General features: G+C 35.6%; 1 protein-coding gene across 7 annotated transcripts in view; it reads left to right on the forward strand.

The window, feature by feature from the left end:
• Nucleotides 1–22,606, forward strand: part of LOC139123449 (colorectal mutant cancer protein-like) — a 182,765-nt gene that overhangs the window by 53,484 nt on the left and 106,675 nt on the right. The window contains exon 1 of one of the 7 annotated variants that reach the window (XM_070689589.1): nt 6,004–7,397. The exons of 5 other annotated variants lie outside the window; for them this stretch is intronic. In XM_070689589.1, the coding sequence (XP_070545690.1) occupies nt 7,341–7,397 (57 nt within the window). In that variant the 5' untranslated portion in view covers nt 6,004–7,340. Of the gene's footprint in view, nt 1–6,003; nt 7,398–19,231; nt 19,322–22,606 lie in introns of those variants that run through there. One more of the 7 variants, XM_070689586.1, reaches the window with a different exon arrangement.

Raw genomic sequence — 22,606 nt, forward strand, 5'->3', positions numbered from 1 at the left:
CCATAAAAGAAAGAGTTTTCTGTTATACAGAGGCAACTAAAAAACTTCACAGTTTGAAATAATGGACTGTAATATGATTAATTTGATTGGGATTTAAACTTTTTATGTGAAAGCTTGTGTGATATCATTGCATAAATATTTAGCTATTTGAATTAATAGTTCAAATGACTGCCAAAAGAGCTGCCATATTTAGTTGCATAGCTTGTCTGAAGTCAGTTGCTGATCAAAGCCTTCATCACATTTTGTAGATTGTGAAGTTTGCACAGTTTGAAAAGTTTCATTCATTGAAACTGCATCATGCAATGTTTTACATCAGTCAATACAAATCTAGATGAGTTTTAAAGACTATTGCTAATGATTTTGATAGCTTTTTGATTTGAATAGAAGTTTGGTTATAGTTTCAATTAATGTGACAGTTACCCCATTGTTGGCTTTGATATTTTCTTCACCAAGTACTGTATCTGACACAACTCTGTAATTTTCATTGAAGCTTCCAAATAACAAAAATAGTGGTAGCGGCTTTCAAAGTAATCTTTTTTTTCGATTACAAGCCTCCTCTCGAATGAAACAAATATTTTCTTGCCTTTGTATCAACAGATCTAATGAAATTTTGAAAGTTTCCCTTTTGCATGTAATCTTCTGATCGCGTAGAGGTTCTTAGTTGTGAATCAAGACATGTGCTTCAAGTTCTGCATACTCCAAACCAGACTAAGATTCTAAAAGTGCCAAAAATTTTAAACAATGAAGATGATCAATCAGAAATAAGTCATGCCAAGTTTAGGCCAAAGGTTAAGGTCATCTGAGGTCAGACCATCTCTGATATTGTCTGGTGACATGATTTATTACAAAGGGTCAAAGTTCAACTAATCAACAGTCATAGAATTACTGTATGCAAAATCTGTCAACTGTTTGAAAGAGGAGATTTCTCAAATTAAAAGTTCATTTGTGGATTCCATGCGGTGAGAATCACAATCACAAAATTCTCATCAAAATGCGTCTGTATACCGGTATGTCGGTAAGAATGTCTTGTATTGAAGTGCAGACAGCCGCCAGTTCATCTGAACTCTTGGCCATTAGCATCGTTACTTGGTGATGTCACTTGAATCAGCTTCCATCAGAATATCTCAGCTGATAAAACAGCCTTCAGATAATTGTAAGGTACATTTTATGAAACAAGATGAGTAACCACAATATGATTTAGATTTAAAAACAGTTTATTGAAAAATAATAATTCTTGTTATCCATTTGTCAAATTAAATTGAAAGCAATAAATTTTCTTTGTGCCTTTCACTGACCCGTACTTCAACCTATCCGTTCCTAATTTACCATTGTATAGTTCCAACATCAGCACATCAGACAGTGGATGTCGACTACAAAATGCCTGTGGTGAGATCAGTCACAGAAACACAACTCTTGTCAGGTGTACAGTCTGGTCACCTTCCTTCTGTACTTCCTTTGGCTTCAGGAGATAAAGTTCTGTCCCATTCTCTAACACCATGCTTCCACCCCTATGTCAAGTGTAGTGGTCCAACCTGTGTCTAAGACAACAATAGTGGTTTACTTCAGTGTTCAGTGTTCCCTTCCAAGGAGGAGAGATACCTTCTACTTTCCTTGGATGAGGAACATTCTTTCCCAGTGAGGAAATGGCCCTTTCCATTGTAGGGACCCTGGTCTTTCCTAGCACAGGGGATAATCTTTTCAAGAATAAGGAAAACACTTTTCGTGAGGGAAGGAATTATCTATCATTTTCCAAGCAGGAAAAAGATTCTTTGAACATTTTCTAGTGGAATGTTTTGCTGGGAAATGTTGTCTGCTTTGATATCCACTGGCTTGGAGATGGAGAAAAAGATATTGTGACTCTGTTGTAGCCACTGATCATATCCTGGACATCGTATAGAGTTGTGTTTTATGAAGTACTGTACCATTTAGTGGGCTATCCAGTACTGTGACCTGGAACCTAACATCTAAACCTACTGTCCTCACTCCAATCAGATATATCAAGTTTTCAATTGATTGCAATAGCAGTGGTTAATGTTTACCCTAGGTCACGCTAAATAAAGATAGTTTGATCTTTTGCTACCTCTGTTGTAAAATACAGTCTCTCAGTGTGGAGATACAGTCTCTCAGTGTGGAGATACAGTCTCTCAGTGTGGAGATACAGTCTCTCAGTGTAGAGCTCAAACATGTCAGAGTACAGCATCTTCAGTTTTAATCATTCAGTTAGATTTGTTGTAATGTTGATATTCACGGCATTGGTAAAGGTAGTGTCATTCTCATATGATTTATTTACAACACAATAATTGAAAACTTTACCGGTGTAGTTTTTTGCCCCACATACCACCCGCCATACATATGACACAGGTAGTGTAACCATATTGATTTCTATTATGTAGTTAGGGGCGACGTCAAAAGATCGATGTTTGAAAAAAAACTTAATTGCTTAAGTTTGGGGGTGGGGGGCTTTTGGCCAAATTAATTTCTGTGCAGTCAAAAACGATTTAACGTCTTTTTGGCAAATTTACGATTTCAAGGCCGTTTTTTGTACGCTAAAACCGATCCAGTCACCCGTATTTTTGTTACTTTATAATGGTTTCCAATTTTTATTTAATTCAATGGTACATTGGTACCTCGTTTGAAAGAATTAGTACAGGGTATGAGTCCGCAATGTTTTTCAATTTTAGGTCAGTTAAGTTAGAAGGGGGGGGTGGGGGGGTCTGAGGCCAAACTTAAGCAATTAAGTTAGATTATTATGTTGAACTTTTGATGTTGCCCCTTAGAGCTGTGTACTTTAAATAAGGGGTGAGAAGGTCAGAAATTGTATCAGTGTATCAGTGAAGTAAGTCTTCTGCTTGTATAGCATGTTTCAAACCCCCTCTTGACTGCCAACTGGATGGTATCACCCCATTGTTTTGACTGGTGTGATTCAAACCATTTACAGACTGTAGGGATGAAACTGTTCTCAGAGTACCAGGATGCATAAAGCTTCATGTCAGGCAAGCTGTGATTGGTGTGGGTGATGGTACTTGACTACAGGACAGAAATAACATGACCATTTTACAACCAATGACAGAGTTAGTAATGAATGTATTCTTGAAACATGTTTGTATTTATTTATTCGTTTACTTATTTATTTATTTATTCGTTTATTTATTTTATGTTGTTGATCGTTGTATTCCTGACAAGGATGTTGTGGAGTACACTGCAATGATTGTGTGTTGCTTTTACAGTTGTTAAATGTCATTCACCTATTTAGTGCATTAATATTTCGTCGATGGCACGCTGGGACTTTTAAACATCTGATGTGATATTTTGTATTTGCTGCAGTTGTCAACAGCTGTTGTGTTGTGACTCTAGAGAACTGTAACTGACTCTCACTAAGAATTTCAAACATCCTCACACATCATTGTATTTCCACTCACCATTACACAGACCTTTACTGCTGAAGTCTAAACTTTGTTTTCTGGTCATAACACCATGACAACGCCATGGCAACACCAACATTTCTGTGTAAGTATTCTATCAAAGCTGCAATACTTGTGTTTCAATACTTGTGTTTCAATTTTGACATGATTTAAAAATGAAAGGAATTATGGACCCTTCAAAATGTGTGATTTATCTTGGCAAATACACTGAGAATTAGATGAACATATACATTAAAGAATCATAGTTTTCAAAGCATTTCAGTATATTTGTAAAAAGCAGAAAATGACTGAAAAATCTACCGGTAGTCTGACACTGATTTTGTAGAAATGCTTGAGTTTCTTATCATTTCCATAAGCATGGAAACTGTGACAATTTTTCATTAAGATAAAAGGAAAAACAAAAATCAATTTTAATGCATGGTTTTTGAAAGATGAAACTTGATCTCTGTTCTGTACAATATATTTACTGATAAAGTTGTCTTAAAAATGAAGTGCAGCCCAAAGCATATTGATCACCAAATCTACTAATCTTCATGGAACAATCTGACACATGCCCTAGTATTACATCTAATAGCTTCTATCTCCCGATGAAAGAGCCAATTAATTTCAATTTATCCCAAGAAAAGAAAATTAGCACCTACCATTTATTGATGAATTGTAGGTGCATTAGAAAATATTAAAGTTTAATCAACAGCGCTAGTCAAATCAATTGAATATATTTGCCTTCTGTCTCCGATCATCAGTTACAAAAAAAGTTTGTTTGAAGTTCTGAATGAAGTGGTGTCATTCATCAAATTTCACATCATTGTAGTAACAGAGTACATACATTTCAATTGACAGAGAGGTCTGTGTATCAATTAAGGGTTTATTTGAAAAGTTAAATGACATTACCGGTATTGTGAATTGTAACAATTAGAAGATTGAAGGTTTTATGTTTCCTGGTCACCAGGAATTACAAATTATCCCCGTATCCTGTTAATTTTCATGTGTAGACGACACAGGATGTATTGTATCAAATTTGATACAGAGTTGGTTTCACAGAAAATGGTAGCATTGTTAGATTCCTTTGTAACACTGGATATCAGGTTTAGCAGTTCAATCAGTCTGTGTACAAATGTACATATCAGAGTTACTAGTGCGTACTTATCACTGAGTGTTGGATATACGGTATGCCAGTCTGTATCAGCCTGTCTTCTGCATCAATTAAGGTAGACTGCACCTCGGAGACACATAGTCTAACTTTCAAATTTTTACAATAATTTTTGTCGACACTTGTTGGGTGAGGCTTATTTTGAAGCTCAAGGAGTAAATAAAGTTTTCATCGGCTTAGTTCTGTGAAATTTTAGAATTTAATTTTCCCCATAGAGTTAACGCAGGGATGGCGGCCATTTTGAATTTCAAGTGTTGGTAAATATAGGGGCATTTGTCTCCCTAGTACTGTACCAAATTTTGCAATGTAACTCTTCACTTTTATTCTTGATTTCAAAGTTGAATGGTTGAAAGTTTCTTACTTACAGAAAGTTTGAACAAAATTTTGAGGCTTTCAATTTTGAGGCGTGTACCACCTTAAAGGCGGAGCCTCCCTTTAAAAGGACGCCAAGTTATGGTGGCGTTCATCGTGTAAGTGGACACCAAACAGGCAACACGCAGGAACACGCTCCAGAAAATGCAACTTTTAGTTTTCCCCGGCCGCAAATACACAGACAGACTGCCAAGCGGTCAGCACGAAGTAGCTGCCGATCGAACTCTGTGGTTATATTCAAAGTCTAACGCGACTGGAAGACAATTTTTTAGGAAATTCAAGCGTTTGTGGTGGGGAATCAATGACCGTTGGCGATTTGAACCGACCGTCAATCAAAAGCTTGCATAAACTCTGTTTGCAGGATTAGCAAAATGTGACAAAAGGTTGAGATCAGTTTGTGTAATCAATGTTATAGAAATCAAACATCGTACTGGCCAAGCGTTTGACTGGGAGGAGAACTCCACTAATGCGAGAACCTGGGATTGAAAAGTGCGGCTTTAACATAACAGTGTAACTTTCAGGTTTCTTGAAAATATATAGGTCACTTTGTGAATGAAAACTTTAGGGTTAGCTCACATACTGAACTGTAAAGATTCCAATTCCAAGTGCATTTTTGTCTGTCTCTTCACCACATCTCAATAGGATTATAATTAAACTTCTTCTGATGCTCAGGCAATGTGCAAGCACAGCACAAGGTAAAACCAATATTCTGAGAAACTTTGTCACCCGTAACCATATTTTCCTCCTCAATGACATTATAACATGACAACTTTACTCTCATGAGAAACCCCTGTTGCATCCTAGCACTTGATTGGTTGAGATAACCACTCATGTTGAAGAGGCAACCAATCACTGAAAGTTTTACATCTACATATCTACTTGACAGTGATCTTTCACTGAAGTATGGCACATGCACGGTATACTGGTATAAGGCCCTCTGCATCCTAGCATGTGATTGGCTTTGGTTAAGCCCTTGACACTCCAAGGACCAATCAGTGAGAATGTATCATGTAAATGTTGACATGACACTGATGACCTAAAACAAGTGTGATTTGTTTTGCTTGTGAGTTTTGTTTGTAAGTGTGCTGGATGCTCTGCTGTTGATGTCTGTCTCTCCATAACATGTCAAGTTTCTCATCGCGTCAGTTCAACTCATAAATTGGAACTTTGCAGCTGTTTCTCAAGCTTCTCATGCAACACATCAGTGTAACGGAAATCTGAGAAGCACTCCTCTCAAACGGTCACGCTCAACCTTGGATGTTGGTAGTTGCCTGGCAACAAGTGTCAAGTGAATCATTTTAAAAAGTTTGCTTTCTACTCCTGTCTGTATCCTAGCAACAAGTGATGGGTTCTTATCAGTGATGTCATCAAGAGGAAGTGCTGGTTTTTCACTGCAGTAAGTGATTGGAGTTTCCTATTTCCTGTGCTGTTTCTAAACCTTGGTCCGGGCCGCTGCATCTCTGTTATGTAGAATTGCAAGCTGCAGAAATTCCAAGAATTTATTCCATTCACTTCTTCATTGCACTCCTTGAGCTCAGCTCCAGATCCAGCCAGTCCCTTTTTCTCCGGGTGCATCCAGTCCCATTCCAGCTGCATAAACATCAGGAAAGGTCTGATCCTTGTAGTTGACCGGTTCCGATGAGAATACGCTGTTTTTGGAAGAGTGTCACTTGAAATACCAGCAGCAACATTCCTATCAAGGGAGCCACTGCAATAACACTGTGGAGAGGAACTCATCTCTGAAGAATTTCAACGCAGACTGTCCAGGCAATCCTAGATCAGCAACACTTGTCTCCAATTATCTTTCAATTTGGCGATGACCAACTGCTTGTCAGTCGTGTCTCTGATGGACACATGACACTGCCAATAGCCTGAATTCACATGACCTTTGACCTGGCCCATATTTTGATGCAGTGGAGTCTCTCGTAAAATATTGTGTAGCAACATTATTTGTTAAACCCTGAAGGCAGTTGGATTCAATCGGCAATTGCTAGCATTTGAAAGTATATTTAATGACAGCAGCTCACTTCCGTGGACTCCAGCGTTTTCCATGGTTTCCTGGTCACATGTGATATCTATCCACTCCTGCAGTCTTATTCCGTACGACAACTGTGCCAGCTTCCAGCACCTGATCAGTTCTCCGTATGAAATTTATCCGGATGGTATTTTTAGCCGGCCGCTAATTCTTCATGGAATGTTTCCTGGAGATATGTTTATCCTTGTCAGCGAAGCACACCATTGCATTCGGAGCGGCCGGAAAGTTGTGTTTTGATAACGACAACTTTGAAGGCTAGCTTCCATTAGTAAAGAGAGAGAAATCCTTGTTGTGTTTACGCTGAGTCTAGAAGACAACCAAACAACACAGTGAATTGGACACCCAGTCTATCTCTAACGCCATGTTCTCTGGATCAAACACACTACAGCCTAGACAGACACGAACCAACGCTGATGTGGTAAGGCCAAAATATTCCACCAAAACGTTTTGTTAATACTTTATAAAATCAAATTTTAATATCTTTCACCTTTTTAACTGCCTTTGAATTCTATTTTGGAAATTTCTGTTTTTTTTCCTTCCTATAAATCCCGACAGTTTTATCTGCTATTGCAATATGATATCCACTTTGAAATTTCACCATAAGGGTTGTGAAACTTGTATATCTGCGGGCAAATTTTAAATTGAAAACTTCAATTTTTTTACTGGTAATCTCATTTGTCACCTTACAATCCCTAAATCAACACCAGAAACAGTCAAGAATAGAAGCTAGTGTCATTTAATGCGGATAGATGCTACCATAACAGTGTCATTTAATGTGAATAGATGCTACCATAACACGTGAATATCTAATGAGATGAATATTTTTATGTGTTCATGGGGATGTGTGAATTTATTTTCATTTCTTGTTAAGTTTCCAAATTTGAAAGTTTAAATATAGAAAGGTTCGAAGAATTAAATGGTATGAAAAAGAAATGAATGGATTGACCTTGCATGACCTTGCATGACGCAGTCAACAATTGGTTGAAATAGATTTTCTAAAATTAGATAATCAGCGATACTTGTGTGGCCAAGAAAACAAACAGTAAATCTTCAATGTTTCCAGCAATACTGTGTAATTCTGAACTGAATTTTCAAAAAATCTTCAAATTTGAAAAAAAAATATATAATGGCAAACAAAGGATGACTGGATAGATGTTCAATGCCAGGTTTAAATCTTGTTATTAAAATTCACAGTTATCAAACATGACAGTGTTCTTATCCTGGGGTTTGAGGACTCACACTCACCAGTTTCTGTCTGACAAATACCGTACAACATTTGTTTACATGTACGGTAATTGTGAACAAATTATTTGTTTATTATCAAACTTCACATGTGAGTACAAGCAGAGCACCTACATTACAGTTACACTTTATACATAGGTCTTGTATCAGTGAAAACTTCATTCAATCAGTAATGCTGCATTTCATGAAATTGTACACAAATATCAACATTTATTTCAGTTTAAAAGGTCAGTAAACTTTCTTAAAATTGCAGATAAATTTTTAGATACCAGGCTGCATTAAGGAACTGAACTGAGTGATATTAGTTGAGTTTCAGACCATGAAGTAATCTCTCATAAAACGTATGTAGGCTGTTATCAATCTCATAACCTTCTACGGGTGTTTTCTGACAGTTCATATATTTTACTTGTTTATACACATGTGGTTTTCTTAATGGCTCACTATGGAGTCTGCCTGCCTGTGAAAACACTGCCTGCGTTTCAAAACATGATTTGAAACCTTGAATTGACTTTTCTCTGTTGTTCCAGCCTCACTGTAGGATAAATTGAAAGATTCCCTTGTGTGTCATAGTTTTGAAGAGAATTAAAGTGAGAGAGAGAGAGAGAGAGAGAGAGAGAGAGAGAGAGAGAGATGAGTTTTTAAAGATACAATTCACTTGAAAAGTAACTTTACTGAACAAAATTTTAAACTTTACGCTTCCACAAACTCCATCTCTTTCCAAGATTTTAGTGTTTCCAAGATTGGTCAATGATTTGATTTCAAGATCTAGTGGTGGATTGGTCAATCATTTGATTCCAAGACCTATTAATGGATTGGTAAATGATTTGATTTTGTATCTATTTTAATAATGCATCCATGGAGAAAATAGCTGTATGAATTTTACTCTTACTTAGACACCAAGATTTTATGATGCTGATATAAACAAACTATCTGGTGAAGAAATAAACGCCAGAATATCATCAAAGTAAAAATATGTGAGCCTTAAACTACCGTACTCAGAGCAAGATTCCATGTTTTAACGCACAGTAGCAGTGACTGTGTACTAAACCAATGTCAAAATATCCTCAGTTTTCCAAGAGTTTTCTTTGAAGAAGACCCATTGAAGACTGAAAAAGTGTATAACACTGTCATAAGTGTCGAATTTGGCATGTAAATTCAAACATTTTAACCATTTCAGATTTCTCGCCATTTTCAAAAACCAGTCTTGTAGCTGAGAAAATAAATGTTACAGTAACAAAGTGTTGGCCATCCTGTGTTGTGCATTCACATAAATGGCATCTTGCTTGTTTCTTGTATGATCACAATGCACAAAATACTATATTTTTTGTACTTTTCAGTTCGGGCGTCATTTAATGAGTGCGGCACCCGTTTATTATTTAACTTGTTAAAATGCCTAGGCATGGTCCAAATCAGCAAGCAGTGATACTTCTACCGGTACATACATGTCCTTCAGTTAGCACATTTACACGAACCAACTTTGGTTTGAAAAAATCATGAAAATAATGCATGAAATTTGCAGCTATTGGGGCTTTAAGGGAAATTATTGGAATTATCTGAACAGAAAAACAATAGCATTGTGTAAAAGTCAATCACTGTGCAGACTTAACATGCAAATAAAGAATTGTGATTTTCAGGATTTAATGAGAGAATATAAAGTCAAAGAGGAAACACACTTTGAATTGACCAAAACAGATATGAGAGTATGAATCAGTTTTTCACAATTACTCACATTCACAATGAAAAGCAGTCATCTAATCAAAAGTTTGGTTCACAACCTGTTCAATACTTGCTCATTTTCCTCAAATGTACCCAGTGAATATTTCCTTCAACTTTACCCATCGAATACTTCCTTCAATGTATATGCATTAATCATTTTCACAGTGACGGCTTCAACGTGTTAAATGTCACATTTTACTCTTTATCATATCGCAGACATTTCAGCGTTATTAAAATTTTTAGCGAGCATACTCCATATGTGTAGGTTGCTAGGCAACATGACAGATGGGGACAAACAGCGTGTGAAATTAAAACCATGGATTAAAAAAGATTAGTTGGATTGTAATAAAATTATATATCTTGATATACCGTAAAGTGTTTATATGATAGTTTTATGACTGTGATATTTGAAGACTTTAATACTCTAGCAGATACTAAATTTTTGAAATCTTAGATTGAGAATGATGAAATATCTCTCGCTGTCAGTGAGCAATTTTAATAATTTTAATACTGCAATAATACGTGAAGGTTCCGTAAGTACCATGGTGAGAAACAGGAAATTCAAAGTGTACTTTTTTGAGTTCATAGAAAGTACCGGTACATCACCAACAAAAGGACTAGGATGTGCAGGTTTTGTTTATGTTTATGATATTTTAATTTTTTTATGGCACTAGGAATTGTCATTTGCACTGGTTGAAACTGTTGATTGTGAGGAATTTGAAGTAGGTCTTATTTTAGTACACATACAGAAAGTAATATCAATTTCTTGTCTGATCAACCACAGCTGTGTTGTAACTTAGCCATGTACATGCTGTGTGCTGAACACTTGATCATTTCAACATATATGGAAGAACAAAAAACTAAAAACCAAAACATAATAAGATTTTCGCAACTACCCTTGTAAATATTTCATTCCATGTCTCTGGACAAAAAGTTGACTTGCCATAGAACATTTTGTAGTTATCAGGTGTAAATGCAGAGAACAAGCAAATTGAGAATATCATATATAACTTGTGCCGGTATTGATGAGTATTTCATAGTTGTACCAGTATTTCTTACTTGGCATATAGCCATTATGATACAAGTATACTAATATAAAGTTGTAATATCCAGAATTGATGAGATATTCAAAGAATTTTTTGCAACATTCTCATAAATCTGACATACTGATAGGCTTAAAGTAGAATTCACCGTCGGGACAGATATGCTGACTCAAATTTGTTACTGTACTTTTGATGTACTGAGTGTGGCAGGTTAATTTAGAAGCTCTTGGAGTAAATAAAATTTTGACTATCTTATTTTTGTGAAAAAATAAAAAATGTGATTTTTCTCTATAGCAAAAACAAATATTGTAAACATAACCAAAACTTCTACCTCTGATGCTGGGAAGGCAGCCATTTTGAATTTCAAGTGTAGCGAAATCTTGGATAATTTGTTTCTCCAGTTCTAAATTTTGTAGGGTGACCCCTAATTTGAAAGTTTCCTTACAGAAAGTTTGGCAAAAGTTATCTGTCTTTCAATTTCCAGGCATGTACTACATCTTAAGAAATGAACAGATGGTTTCATTTATGCAGCTGTTCAACGAGTCGCCAAGATTTCCAGTAATTCATGCATTATTCAATGATACCCTTGTTGGTAAAGACATAAATTTGGTGAAAAATTTGAGAATTTATCGTGAGAAGCCGACAATGTTTGATTTCCAAAACGGTTGAGTTTTTCATTGCCATGCATTGTTAAGCATGTAATGAGAGCAAATCATGGTGGCCTTGTAATGTACATGGATCAGGTTCCTGATGAATGATTTTGTAAATTCAAACAAAATGTGTACTTTTATCATTTTATCAGATGTGATCTGCAACATTTTTCAGATCAGAGCCAGGCATTGTAATATTTGCTCTGCATAATGTGCAATTTTGATAATTTCCTAAGTGGAAAAACCTTTAATTTGTAAATTTCTGAGATAAAAATAATAGAAATTAGAATTTAAGGTTTTATATGAAACCAAGATCCTGGTGAATTTTAGCAAGTGTCTGCGGATCGTCATGGTAATAAGATATGATCGGTCTCATGGCAAGGTGACAGGTCAAGTTAAAGGTCACCTCAGTTCACCGATGAAATGTTTTAAACTTTGGAAAGACCATTCTGACACTAGTCCAAGAGGTCAAAGGTTAACATGGGATAAATTGTTGCGAGAAATGTTAAGTTGTTCTGATGTAATGGAGGAGAATCAATCCATTGTGTTATGGATGACAGCAGTCAGGGTCAAAGGTCATGAGACAGAATTTCATATCATATGATGTAATGGATGTGAAATTCGTAGGTACTGTAGAGTGAAGGACCGACTATCTCAGCATGGCTTGTGTTGCTATGTTATCAATCAATTGTGGAAATTGACTGTGACATACAGTGGCACTGTAAATCTACATAAATGTGAAAAGACAGCCGCAGATTTTAAAATGTTTTCACGTCTTGGTTTCTGATTACAGAATGAATCATGCAGATGGAATGAACTGTTCTTATTTTGTGAGCTCATGTTTCAGATTTACAAAGAGAAAGAAAAGTTTGAACAAATTTGACTGAGGTTATTGTATTCCATTCTGTGATTGTAAATCACATTGAATGTCATTTGAAGAGCGCCCTCTCACAAGCAGCTAACATTTTCTTTTGTCTCTACTGATTGATAGCTGTGCCAGAATAACACACACTCTTTCTTCAGACGTATTTTAACCTGTTCATGTCTGTGCCCATAATTATAGTTTCAACCGCACCATAGAATGCAAAAATTGTGGACCAAATTGAAGTGGTCAGCAGACATGATACAGAGTTGTTAGATTTTGCTCCCCAGACCGTGTTTAACTTTGAATACCAAAGTTGATTTTATCACCTTTATGAAATATCAGGTAGACAATTTTCGGCAGGTCTAAACAATTTTTTTCAGATATTCCGAAAATTTTGATCAAAAAGTGTAGGCTACTAAAAGTCTCATTCGTTTGATCCAAAATTATATAGAAAAATTCATAAAAATTGATAAAATATTGCACGAAAATTTTGGTGGGAAAAATTACAGTACTAAAAGGGGTAAATACATAATTTTACCATCCTGTACCAAATCCGCAGCCCTTGAAATTTTGAGAGTGTACAGAACAGTGGAATGGCATAATTTTATACATGTTTGACTCACGTAGCTGGATAGCAGACTGTAAGGACATAATGCATTATGCGTGTAAGAACCATTTATGAACACTTGTATTTTCAAGTACTGTACACACTGTTGAAGAAAAAAGGACCTTTGAATAAACAAGATGTCCATGCAGTAGTAGTATTGTAGCATTGCTAGAGATGCTGTGATGAAGCGATGTCCAAAAAGAATGGAATTGATGAATAGATTTTGCATGTGAGAAATGAACAGAGAAGAGTACTTACCATACATGAAGATGGCGTGAAAACAGTCGTTAGGAAAATCGTGAAAAACAGTGCTGATAAAAGGAATAGAAAACGCATTCAGAGTGTCACACGCAAACACATTCACTATTTCCGTGGATTTTAAAATTATGTGTTCATCAGCATTATCACAAGTAGACAGAATTCCTTTACAGTGAAATTTGGTCGTGTTTTAAGTTATCTATGCAAGAGTGGTCAAACAGCCAGAATACACCCTGAAAACAGTAAAGTGTTAGCTGTACACCACTCACTGTAACATACTTGTATTGCTGGATTTCTCTCTGTAGTGTTGTTAAAGTAGCTAGGGTCTACTGAACTATTAAATTATTGATTGTTGTGTATTTTACAAACAAACCTCCAAACTTCCTATTCCCCAGCCATTTAACAATGGATTTTGAGATTCAGTGACCTTGTCAATATGCTGATGGGTCATTAAAGTACCCCCTCTAGAGAGCCTGCCAGGCAACACAGCTAATGATTGACATTTCCAAATTGTAACAATTGCCATGGTTTTCTGATACAATTAGACTGGCTATTAATTTCCACCTTATTGGACTAGCCTAGGTTCTAATTTGCCTGTTAGCCATTTAAAAGGTACTTGTGTGGTCCCACTGTCAAGGGGTGATCAGTCAAGCGGAACCAATTAAGCTCTTAATTAGCGACAGTTATGCAAATTAGCTTGGCATGCCCTGATTGAGGATATTATCCTCAATTGTTTGAATACTGAGACATGATCTTCTGATAGTCTTGCAGCCTCCATCCAAGATTTCAAAAGATCAATTCTTCAGCATCAGTACTTGTAAATCTAGTCTGTCTAATGTCATTTACTTGTATGGAGCAAGTAATTGTTGGCATATGAATTTGATGTATTCAAATATCAGTTAAATTCTCCCATTCTGTGCAACACATACGGTAACAATCTTCATATCCATGAGCACATACGGTATAATTCTATTGTTCATAATTAACAAATTTTACAAACCACCAGGATATATTTTAATAGCAAGTCTGTATTACCTGGTTGTTAGAGTTCTGAATGTGTTCACAGATATCTTTGGTTGTTGATGTGAAATTAAATCGGTTTCCGGTAGTGAAAAGTAGATCACGGAAAACAGCCAATCAAACACTTTGAACCACAAATTAACCTAGGAAAAAGGGTGTATGGGCCCAGTGATAATGTTCAGCATTTGCTAAATCTCAAATCCTTGCCTGTCTATGACTATATGACTGGCACATTTTTACACAGTTATTCAAAACTGTGAATGCTTTCCACCAAATGGATGAGGTTTAATCCTTTCACCCCATGACCAAGTGCATGGTTTCACCCACCCTGTTGTAAACAATATGACTGTATCAAGGTCTGGTAGTTTACAGGTGCAGGAAGGACCATGACATATAACCTGGTACCTTTAATCCTAAATTAATCTTCAAATTTGTACCTGTCACCCAAATCCTAATAGTGATAAACATGATATCCTCAATCTGTTACATTAAACTCTGGATTGAAACTTCACATCTTGTTTCCTGTCATTGGAAAAATTTTATTAAAGCATTAGAAGAAGATTTCTTGACAGATAGAGTGTAGCCCTGAAAATCAAGTACTATGTACAGTACACATCTGAAAGTAAACCCTCAGCCAGTTCTAACAATTCATTCACTTATTGTGTTTGACATGTCTGTACTGTGTGTCAGCGTAACCTTCAACTGTTTGCCAACCGTCTGCAAACAGAGAAAAGCTTTCTAGGGCCTATGTTTTCTTCTCAAATTATGAACACATCAAGTAATTTCTGACTATAAATATTTAGTTACAGTTTTATAGAGGGAGTGAGTGTAAAAGAAAGAATAATCTGTCTGTCGTAGTTACTATATTTACCTTATGATTTCCAAAATTTGTGATGTTTATCGAACATTTTTGACCTGAAAATATTTTCTCACAGTTTTTACTTTTAGCCGTCAGTGCAGAAAAAGGAACTGTCATATCCAATATTCTGATTTAAATTTTTCTGTTTCGTGTTGTAACTTTGGTTTGTCATGTGTTGTGTTCAAAAGTCAATGCGCCCACCTTATTTCATCATCGTCACGTAAAAATATATACTGCATACATGTAGATCAAATCTGGAATGAACAGGTTTCAGTGACTGTGAGTAATGTAATTTGCATAACGTTGACATTTACGACACATTTCTGCTTTAACTTCATCAAAGCAAGTTCTAAACACTGAAATTTTCTTTGATTTTCAAATGTATTTTTGAGTATAAAACTACTTACTTGCAGAATGAGCGTATTTACTCTAAAATTCTTTCATGGTGAGTGATTTTATAAGATTATTGCGTGAATTTGCCACATTGTGAATAAAACTGTATGCAGGAGGGAAGCTTACAATGAAACAATATCTCTCAGAATAAATCCATCATTCAAAAGAGTGAAACCACAGACGGCTTTGTACAAATATCGGAAATGTAGAATGTTTGGCGCCAGGGCACTTATATAAGCATGATAGCGATATTGGGAAAAATCCATTCAAATATGTTTTAACAATTCTCATCCATTGAACTAAACTTTGAGTGTATCTTCCTGATATATCAAGTTCTCTTTTGATAGCTTTCTCATCAATTAGTTTTATTGCTGATGTATTTAAATAACCTATTACAATATACATTGGTTTTTTTGAAAGTCGGTGTTTGTGAAGGCGACAGTAGGTGTTATTTGCCCCCAAGCTGAAATTTCATATGAGTTATCGTTATTTGGTCACTCCAATGCTAATAATATACTCAATAAGAACTGCTATCAAGAGATATTGCACAAATCTTGATTTAATGCTCTCAATTTATTAGAACTCGTATCAAGCGATATCTTCTACCCTACTGACTTTTATTGCTCTTTACAGAGATACAGTGCTGCTATCAGTTACAGTCAAAAAAATGAATAATTTAAATGTTTTCGGTGAATTTCCTTGCCATATCAAACACTGAATAATAAATTTGTGCATATTTGGTTGTTTTGCCAGATTTTGGAATACTTGAGGTTTTCAAAAATTACTAGATAAGGAAAAGGCCTGATATGATAACTGTAATGTGTGTGACAGTGGCATTTTTGACTCCAAACTTCAATACAATCCTTGGAAATTTTTCTCATTCTGCATAAATTTTTCAACAAATTTGATGAATAAAGGAGACAAGAAGCAATATTCTTGCAAGGTGCACATCTGCAGTGCCTACATTTATGATGATTGATTTGCAGAAAAATATGGAAATGATGAAAAATGTATCCCAATGGTGACATCAAAATATGATATTGTTTATTTATTGACCAGTGGAATCGTAAAAAATTCAAAAATCACTCTGCATAACTTGCATATACGTAAGTATGAAAATTTACGGCTACTTAAGTTACAATCACTGAGTGAAACTTATGCTTCCTTGACAACAATAACTGATTATTTTTCACATTTCCTGTGAACTTCTTTGCAAAATTTGTCATCAGAATAGTTTGAAAATTGTACCATGCAGCTGAGTAGATGCTGACATTTCTTGAAATCCCTCTGCCCTCCCCCCCCCATTATCAATGCAGTAATTGTTTTAAAAGACACCAAATATTGGCCAACAAGAATTAGCTAAACTTTCATCCACAGAGACACAATACGGTAAAAACATAAAAGGGAAGGAAACACCCAGTGTGAGAGGTGTACTGGTACTGTGGTTGGTAGATACACTCTGTATCAGATACATGGTTGGATTCATAAAGATTTTCTACATTGCACGTTAAATTGGAATATATGTATGTACCAACAATCAAGACAAATTCAGGTGATATTTAACTGTCATATGATATACAACGTGATGATAAAACTACAATTTATGCATCTATTATGAGACTCACAGGACAGATTATTACAGTCTTTCAGCCACTTTGAAATGCTCATCCAACCTGTCTAATAACAGTCCTGGCTTTGACAGGTGTATTGCTTCACCCTGGTTGATCAGCCACCAACCCCTGCAATATAATGGTTTGTCTTGAAGATGGATGAATGAGATATTTAAATACTGAATACAAAGCTGAAAATAGTGATTCACCATGGCATAGTTAAATCAATCTGATTGTGAAAACAGTTTCTTCCATATGACACTGTCAGCTGACAAATATGTAAAATATGGCTCTCTCTAACACACATCTTCCATACATACCCCGGTATGTAAGTCCAAATTTGTAACACTTTCCAGTCCAATCCTCAAAGGTTTCCCTATCTAGCCATTCTACTATGGCCAATGATACTTCACAAGGTTGGAAAGTTTTTCAATGATAAGTGTAATCACCCAAATGGCTATTGCCGCACATCATTTTGCATATCGCCAAGGCAACAACAATCTGAATTTGACACAAATTGTCGTCTGCCAAGCACATTATATAGTTGTCCACTGGCATCAGAACATTTGCAGTATTGTAACTACATTGGTGACTCTGGTAAGATTCTTAATTTGGCGATAAAACATTTCTCAGCAGATGAAAAGGAGATATTTCCATAAAAGTATCTGTCAGCAGCTTTCTATTGGTGTCCAAAATAACTGGGTCAGAAAAAATTTTGTTTATTTGCAGTGTACATTATTTACTTCATCAGGTTTTGATTGATTTTAAACAGTGAATGAAGAGTTGACTTGTTGAAACATTCTTATTAAAGTACTTTTGTAACTCTCTAACATTTTGAGCTAAGTGCTGGAATTTATAAAATTCAAAGACATGAATAAATTCTGGTATCGCTTTTTTGTCAGATGATGTCATATGAATGCATGAAATTGCAGAAAGATTGCTTTTGATATGGTGGAATTTTGTTTGAAAGGATAATTTAGTCAAAACATTATACGTTAATAGTTTTGATGCATTGCTTGCCGACTTTGGCGCCAGCAAAATCAGTCAAAATATTCAATCAAAACTTAAAACCACAGTAACAATGTAAAACATTTTGAACAATTTGGAAAGCCACAATTGTGTATTTCAAAAGTATGTACGGCAGGAAAAAATGCTGGGCTGCAATTATTGGCTGAAAGAATAAATGGATGTACAGGTAGACATTACACAAATGTAGTAATGTCTGGTAGCTGGGCATGCTTATTGGTGCATTAACATTACAATAAGACAATGTCCAAATTGACCAATCATGATGATTGATGACCTCACAATCAACACTCCCCCTACTACACTCACTGATAGATACTCAAGTCCTCATGCCACTTGTAAGCTTTACACTGATCAAGCCTTGCCCATCTGAGGTGATAGAGGGCAGGCTTCATGATGAAGACAGCTTCCCTGATATTCCTGGGGAAACTGACTGTAAGGTGACTGGTGCCACTTGGAGCTGCTGGAAAATCAGTGTGCACAGTTTAAGTATTCCTTTCCAGAAAATATTGCTTGGCAACGGAAATATCTTTTCAGCTCATTCAAGGAAAGTTCTTTCCGTGTCATTTGTGGATGATTCTTGCGGATAAATGGATTTTCCTGAAAGACTTTACTCCGGACTGCATGAAGTGTAGAACAGGCAATCCAGCTGATGGTTTCCAGTGACGTTACCACAGCGTCTTGATGTGCCGGTATCTCATTGATATCAATTGGGACCAGAGTTTCCATCACAGAGGGTGAACAACTACGGAATTCTGAAGACTTATTTTCCAGTATGATTATTCCCAGTACATCTGTTCAAATTCCGGCAGATCAGTATTTGTGACTTGCCTTGGGGTTGTGTTTTCCACATTCATTCAGTTTTATGGCAATGATATAGTGCAGTAATTTGGAGTCTCAATGTGCATCGATCCAAAACAACCAGAAGTACTCCACTTTCGCCGGGATATTTTTCCACCGGATTTGTTCCTCCAGAACATGTGGAACACAAGTACTGGAACAGAATTTTCCGATGATTCTGACGAATCCAGCATTGATTCAGCTCCTGAGAGGGTAAGAACAGTCATTTTTGAAATATTGTCAAGAGTTAAATTGTGCTTGTTTCTTGAATTGTGTGTGTCATACCAGTACACACAAAGGCAACTTATTCTGTATTAGGGATACTTGCATACAAGACTTTTCAAATATTGCTTGATAGTAGTGGATTTTGTAAGCGTGTCTTTTCACTCCATCATTACTCCCAAAAATTCAAACAATTAAGTGACTTTTTTCTTGCTGTTCTGTGAATGTAAGATGCCAAACAAATTTATCAAAAAGGACCTGGACGAATAGTGTAGTTTTGAGTTGTAAAAGACAAACAACAGTCCAAGACTTTGTAAAGTCGTCATTTTTGGCATTTTGGAAAAAGAGTAAAAGATAAAACTTTGATATGAAGCCAGGTCAATACGCCACTGATAATGTGTAGATTTTCCGTGAATTGAATGGATTGTGAGTGTAACAATATTGAGGATGAAATTATTAATGGTGTTAATGTCTACCTTTTGGTTTGGTCTTCAACTTTAATCTTTCTGCTATTGTGTCCCTCATATTCAATAAATGCATAAAAACAGTTCAAAACCTATATCTTCATTGGATGCTTGTTTACAATACACTTTTTGGTTACAAAGGACAAAGCTACACCAGCATTGTTAGGCAGCTGACATTGAAATGAAAGGAAGAGAATGTATTCTGTGTGAGTAATTTGTCAGATGCTGATGACCGTTCCATGGGGACCACAATCAGCAGTATATGCAAAGATTAAATTAAACCATAAAACATCAGTCAAGTCAAGTCATTCAAGTGTTGTCACATGTATACCCCACTTTGATGGCTTTATACCAATATAGGCAAGTCATGTAAAATACAACCATGGATAAATTCTGCTGGTGGGTAGCATTTTTGTTTTCGCTGTGTGATTATTAAATGTGATAAATCGCTGTAAGTAATGATGAACTTCACTGAAATGTTGTAACGACTACTGGTAAATAACTACTGATTTAAGAAGAATTAATTCAGGCCAGGTCTGATTTTGACATTTTCATGGCATTACTAGGATAGAAGAAAAAAACAAATTTTGTTAATAAAAAGTTTGTTAGAGACAACCAGAATGTCTAATTTTACAAAAATTCCCCTTTTGATATAAAGATTGTTAAACATTCTGAAACTCTGAAGAGATGAACATTAGCAGTGATTGTAGAATATCACTATTTGTGGATTGAAAAAGAATTATCGTAATTTCATGCAGGAAGTTTCGGTTTGAATGCATGGTGTGAATGCGTCGTCTGTAAATCATTACTTTCACTGAGTACGTTTTCATGTACAGCACACAGACCGTTTAAAATGTTTTATTTGCATATATCAACACTATTGATGTATATGCAGATCAATACAGTGCAGGAAATGAATTGAAAGAAAATAAAACATGCTATTGTGCAGCTGTAGCAAGTCAATCTAAGATTTGACATTTGTATTGTCGCGTTGAGAATGATCTTTGGTTTTTCTGAGAAGCCGTGTCGAAATATTTCTTTTGTTGTAATATTCGCTTTGAAAGCAGCAATCTGCTGGAACCCGTGAATAGCAAAAGAGTCATCAATGATAATTTTGCCGTCACAAATACAGGGATAATTGAAACATTGCCATAAAAATCCATAAACATGGAGTTTTTGTGTTGCTTTTGTGCATCTATTTGTAGTCATGGAAACGGCAAAAAATCAAAATGTATCAAAATATCAAATTGTATACATTGTACGAAAGTGTATCAACAGCGTCTGTTTAGATACAGTTTTGTATTATTTCTGTTGTAAGCAATTACCATATGTGTAATTTGCCTTACTTGAGGATAATGAGAATTTATTTTAAAACAGAACTTTCTCTTCCTGTGCTGGTGTTATCTTCACTGAAATTTTTTAAGAAAAAAACACTTAGAGAGATTTGCTGATGTGATATGTTTATCAGAGATACTGTGATGTACCATGTGAGTCACATGCTGTAGTGGTTATAGGTTTAATTGTAGCCATTTCTATTCATTAATTGCTCTGAGCGTAGCAATATGTTTGTACAAGAATCGATAAACCACCGACATGTGGCCCAATCTGTCGTACATTGTTCGGTCGGATTGTACCTGATAAAGGGCGTATTATGAGCGATGCCAATCACGAAAAAGTTTCCTTTGCGTGCTTTTTCACTGGTATCACTCCCATGGGGTCAGCGTGAGATCAGAAATGAAGCTATCAGGGAGTAATCACGTCACATGTACAATCATTGATCAGATAAAGCCTTACATGCCAGCACAGTTGATGTAGTCACTCTAGCATACAATAGTTGAACTCAGTGCACACATCCACGGGGGCGTTGATGCATCCGCCAAAAATGTTCAAATGTCTCTGATAAGGAAATGCACTCTCAATGTAAATATATTGTCACTATCACTGACTTGCCGATGACTAAGCATACTGGTACTTAATCCATTTTTTCCTGTCAATATTTGAAAATTACAGAGCATTGTTTTTCTCTTCTTAAGTATTTATTTTAAAATTTCTTGCTGTTTGCTACTGTCCTTACAATACATTAGAAACTGAATGACTTTCATATTTTTCCAAGTCAAAATTGATATGAATCCAATCTGAGCATCTCATGTAAGAATGCAAGTCACCTTTTCCATTTCCAGAAAAATCATGTGTGAACAAAATACCTGATTCAAATAACTTTCATGGAATCATTTTGGTTAATAAATTCATGTTTTACATCAGTTTATACCAACCTACGGTAAATACAAAAAAAATCTAAATAAATTTATAGTGTGTTGAATATCTCACACTGATTGCAAAATATATTAGTATTAATTTATGCAAAATATGATAATGAGTATTGTAAGTATGCAAATATAGAGATGATGATTTACTGTTCATTAAGAATGTTCATTTATCTTCTGTGGTTCAGTACTTAGTAAGAGTAAAAAGTCGATATGAATGAATGGATGTTTGGTATTGACTTCAGACACTGATTGCAATGCTACCCTAGCATAGTCAGACATACAACACTTAGATCTGGAGTGTTTGTTTTTTCTGTCAACATCAATACAAAATTAAGTTACCTCATGTCATGTTTGTTTGTTTGAAGTCTCTTATTTAGTGCCTAGTATGGTTACCATGACAACTGATATAGCATAACAATCTCAGCTGAAGATTATCAAGGGGTACAGTCAATGGAATACCTGTATTGAATCTTCATTTGTAGGAAATGTTACAGCACCGTGACTTACTCTATAAAGCTTTTCATAAAATATTTTAGTATCGCTGT

This window comes from Ptychodera flava (assembly GCF_041260155.1).
Source record: "Ptychodera flava strain L36383 chromosome 23 unlocalized genomic scaffold, AS_Pfla_20210202 Scaffold_23__1_contigs__length_28996876_pilon, whole genome shotgun sequence".
NCBI classification, from domain to species: Eukaryota; Metazoa; Hemichordata; class Enteropneusta; family Ptychoderidae; genus Ptychodera; species Ptychodera flava.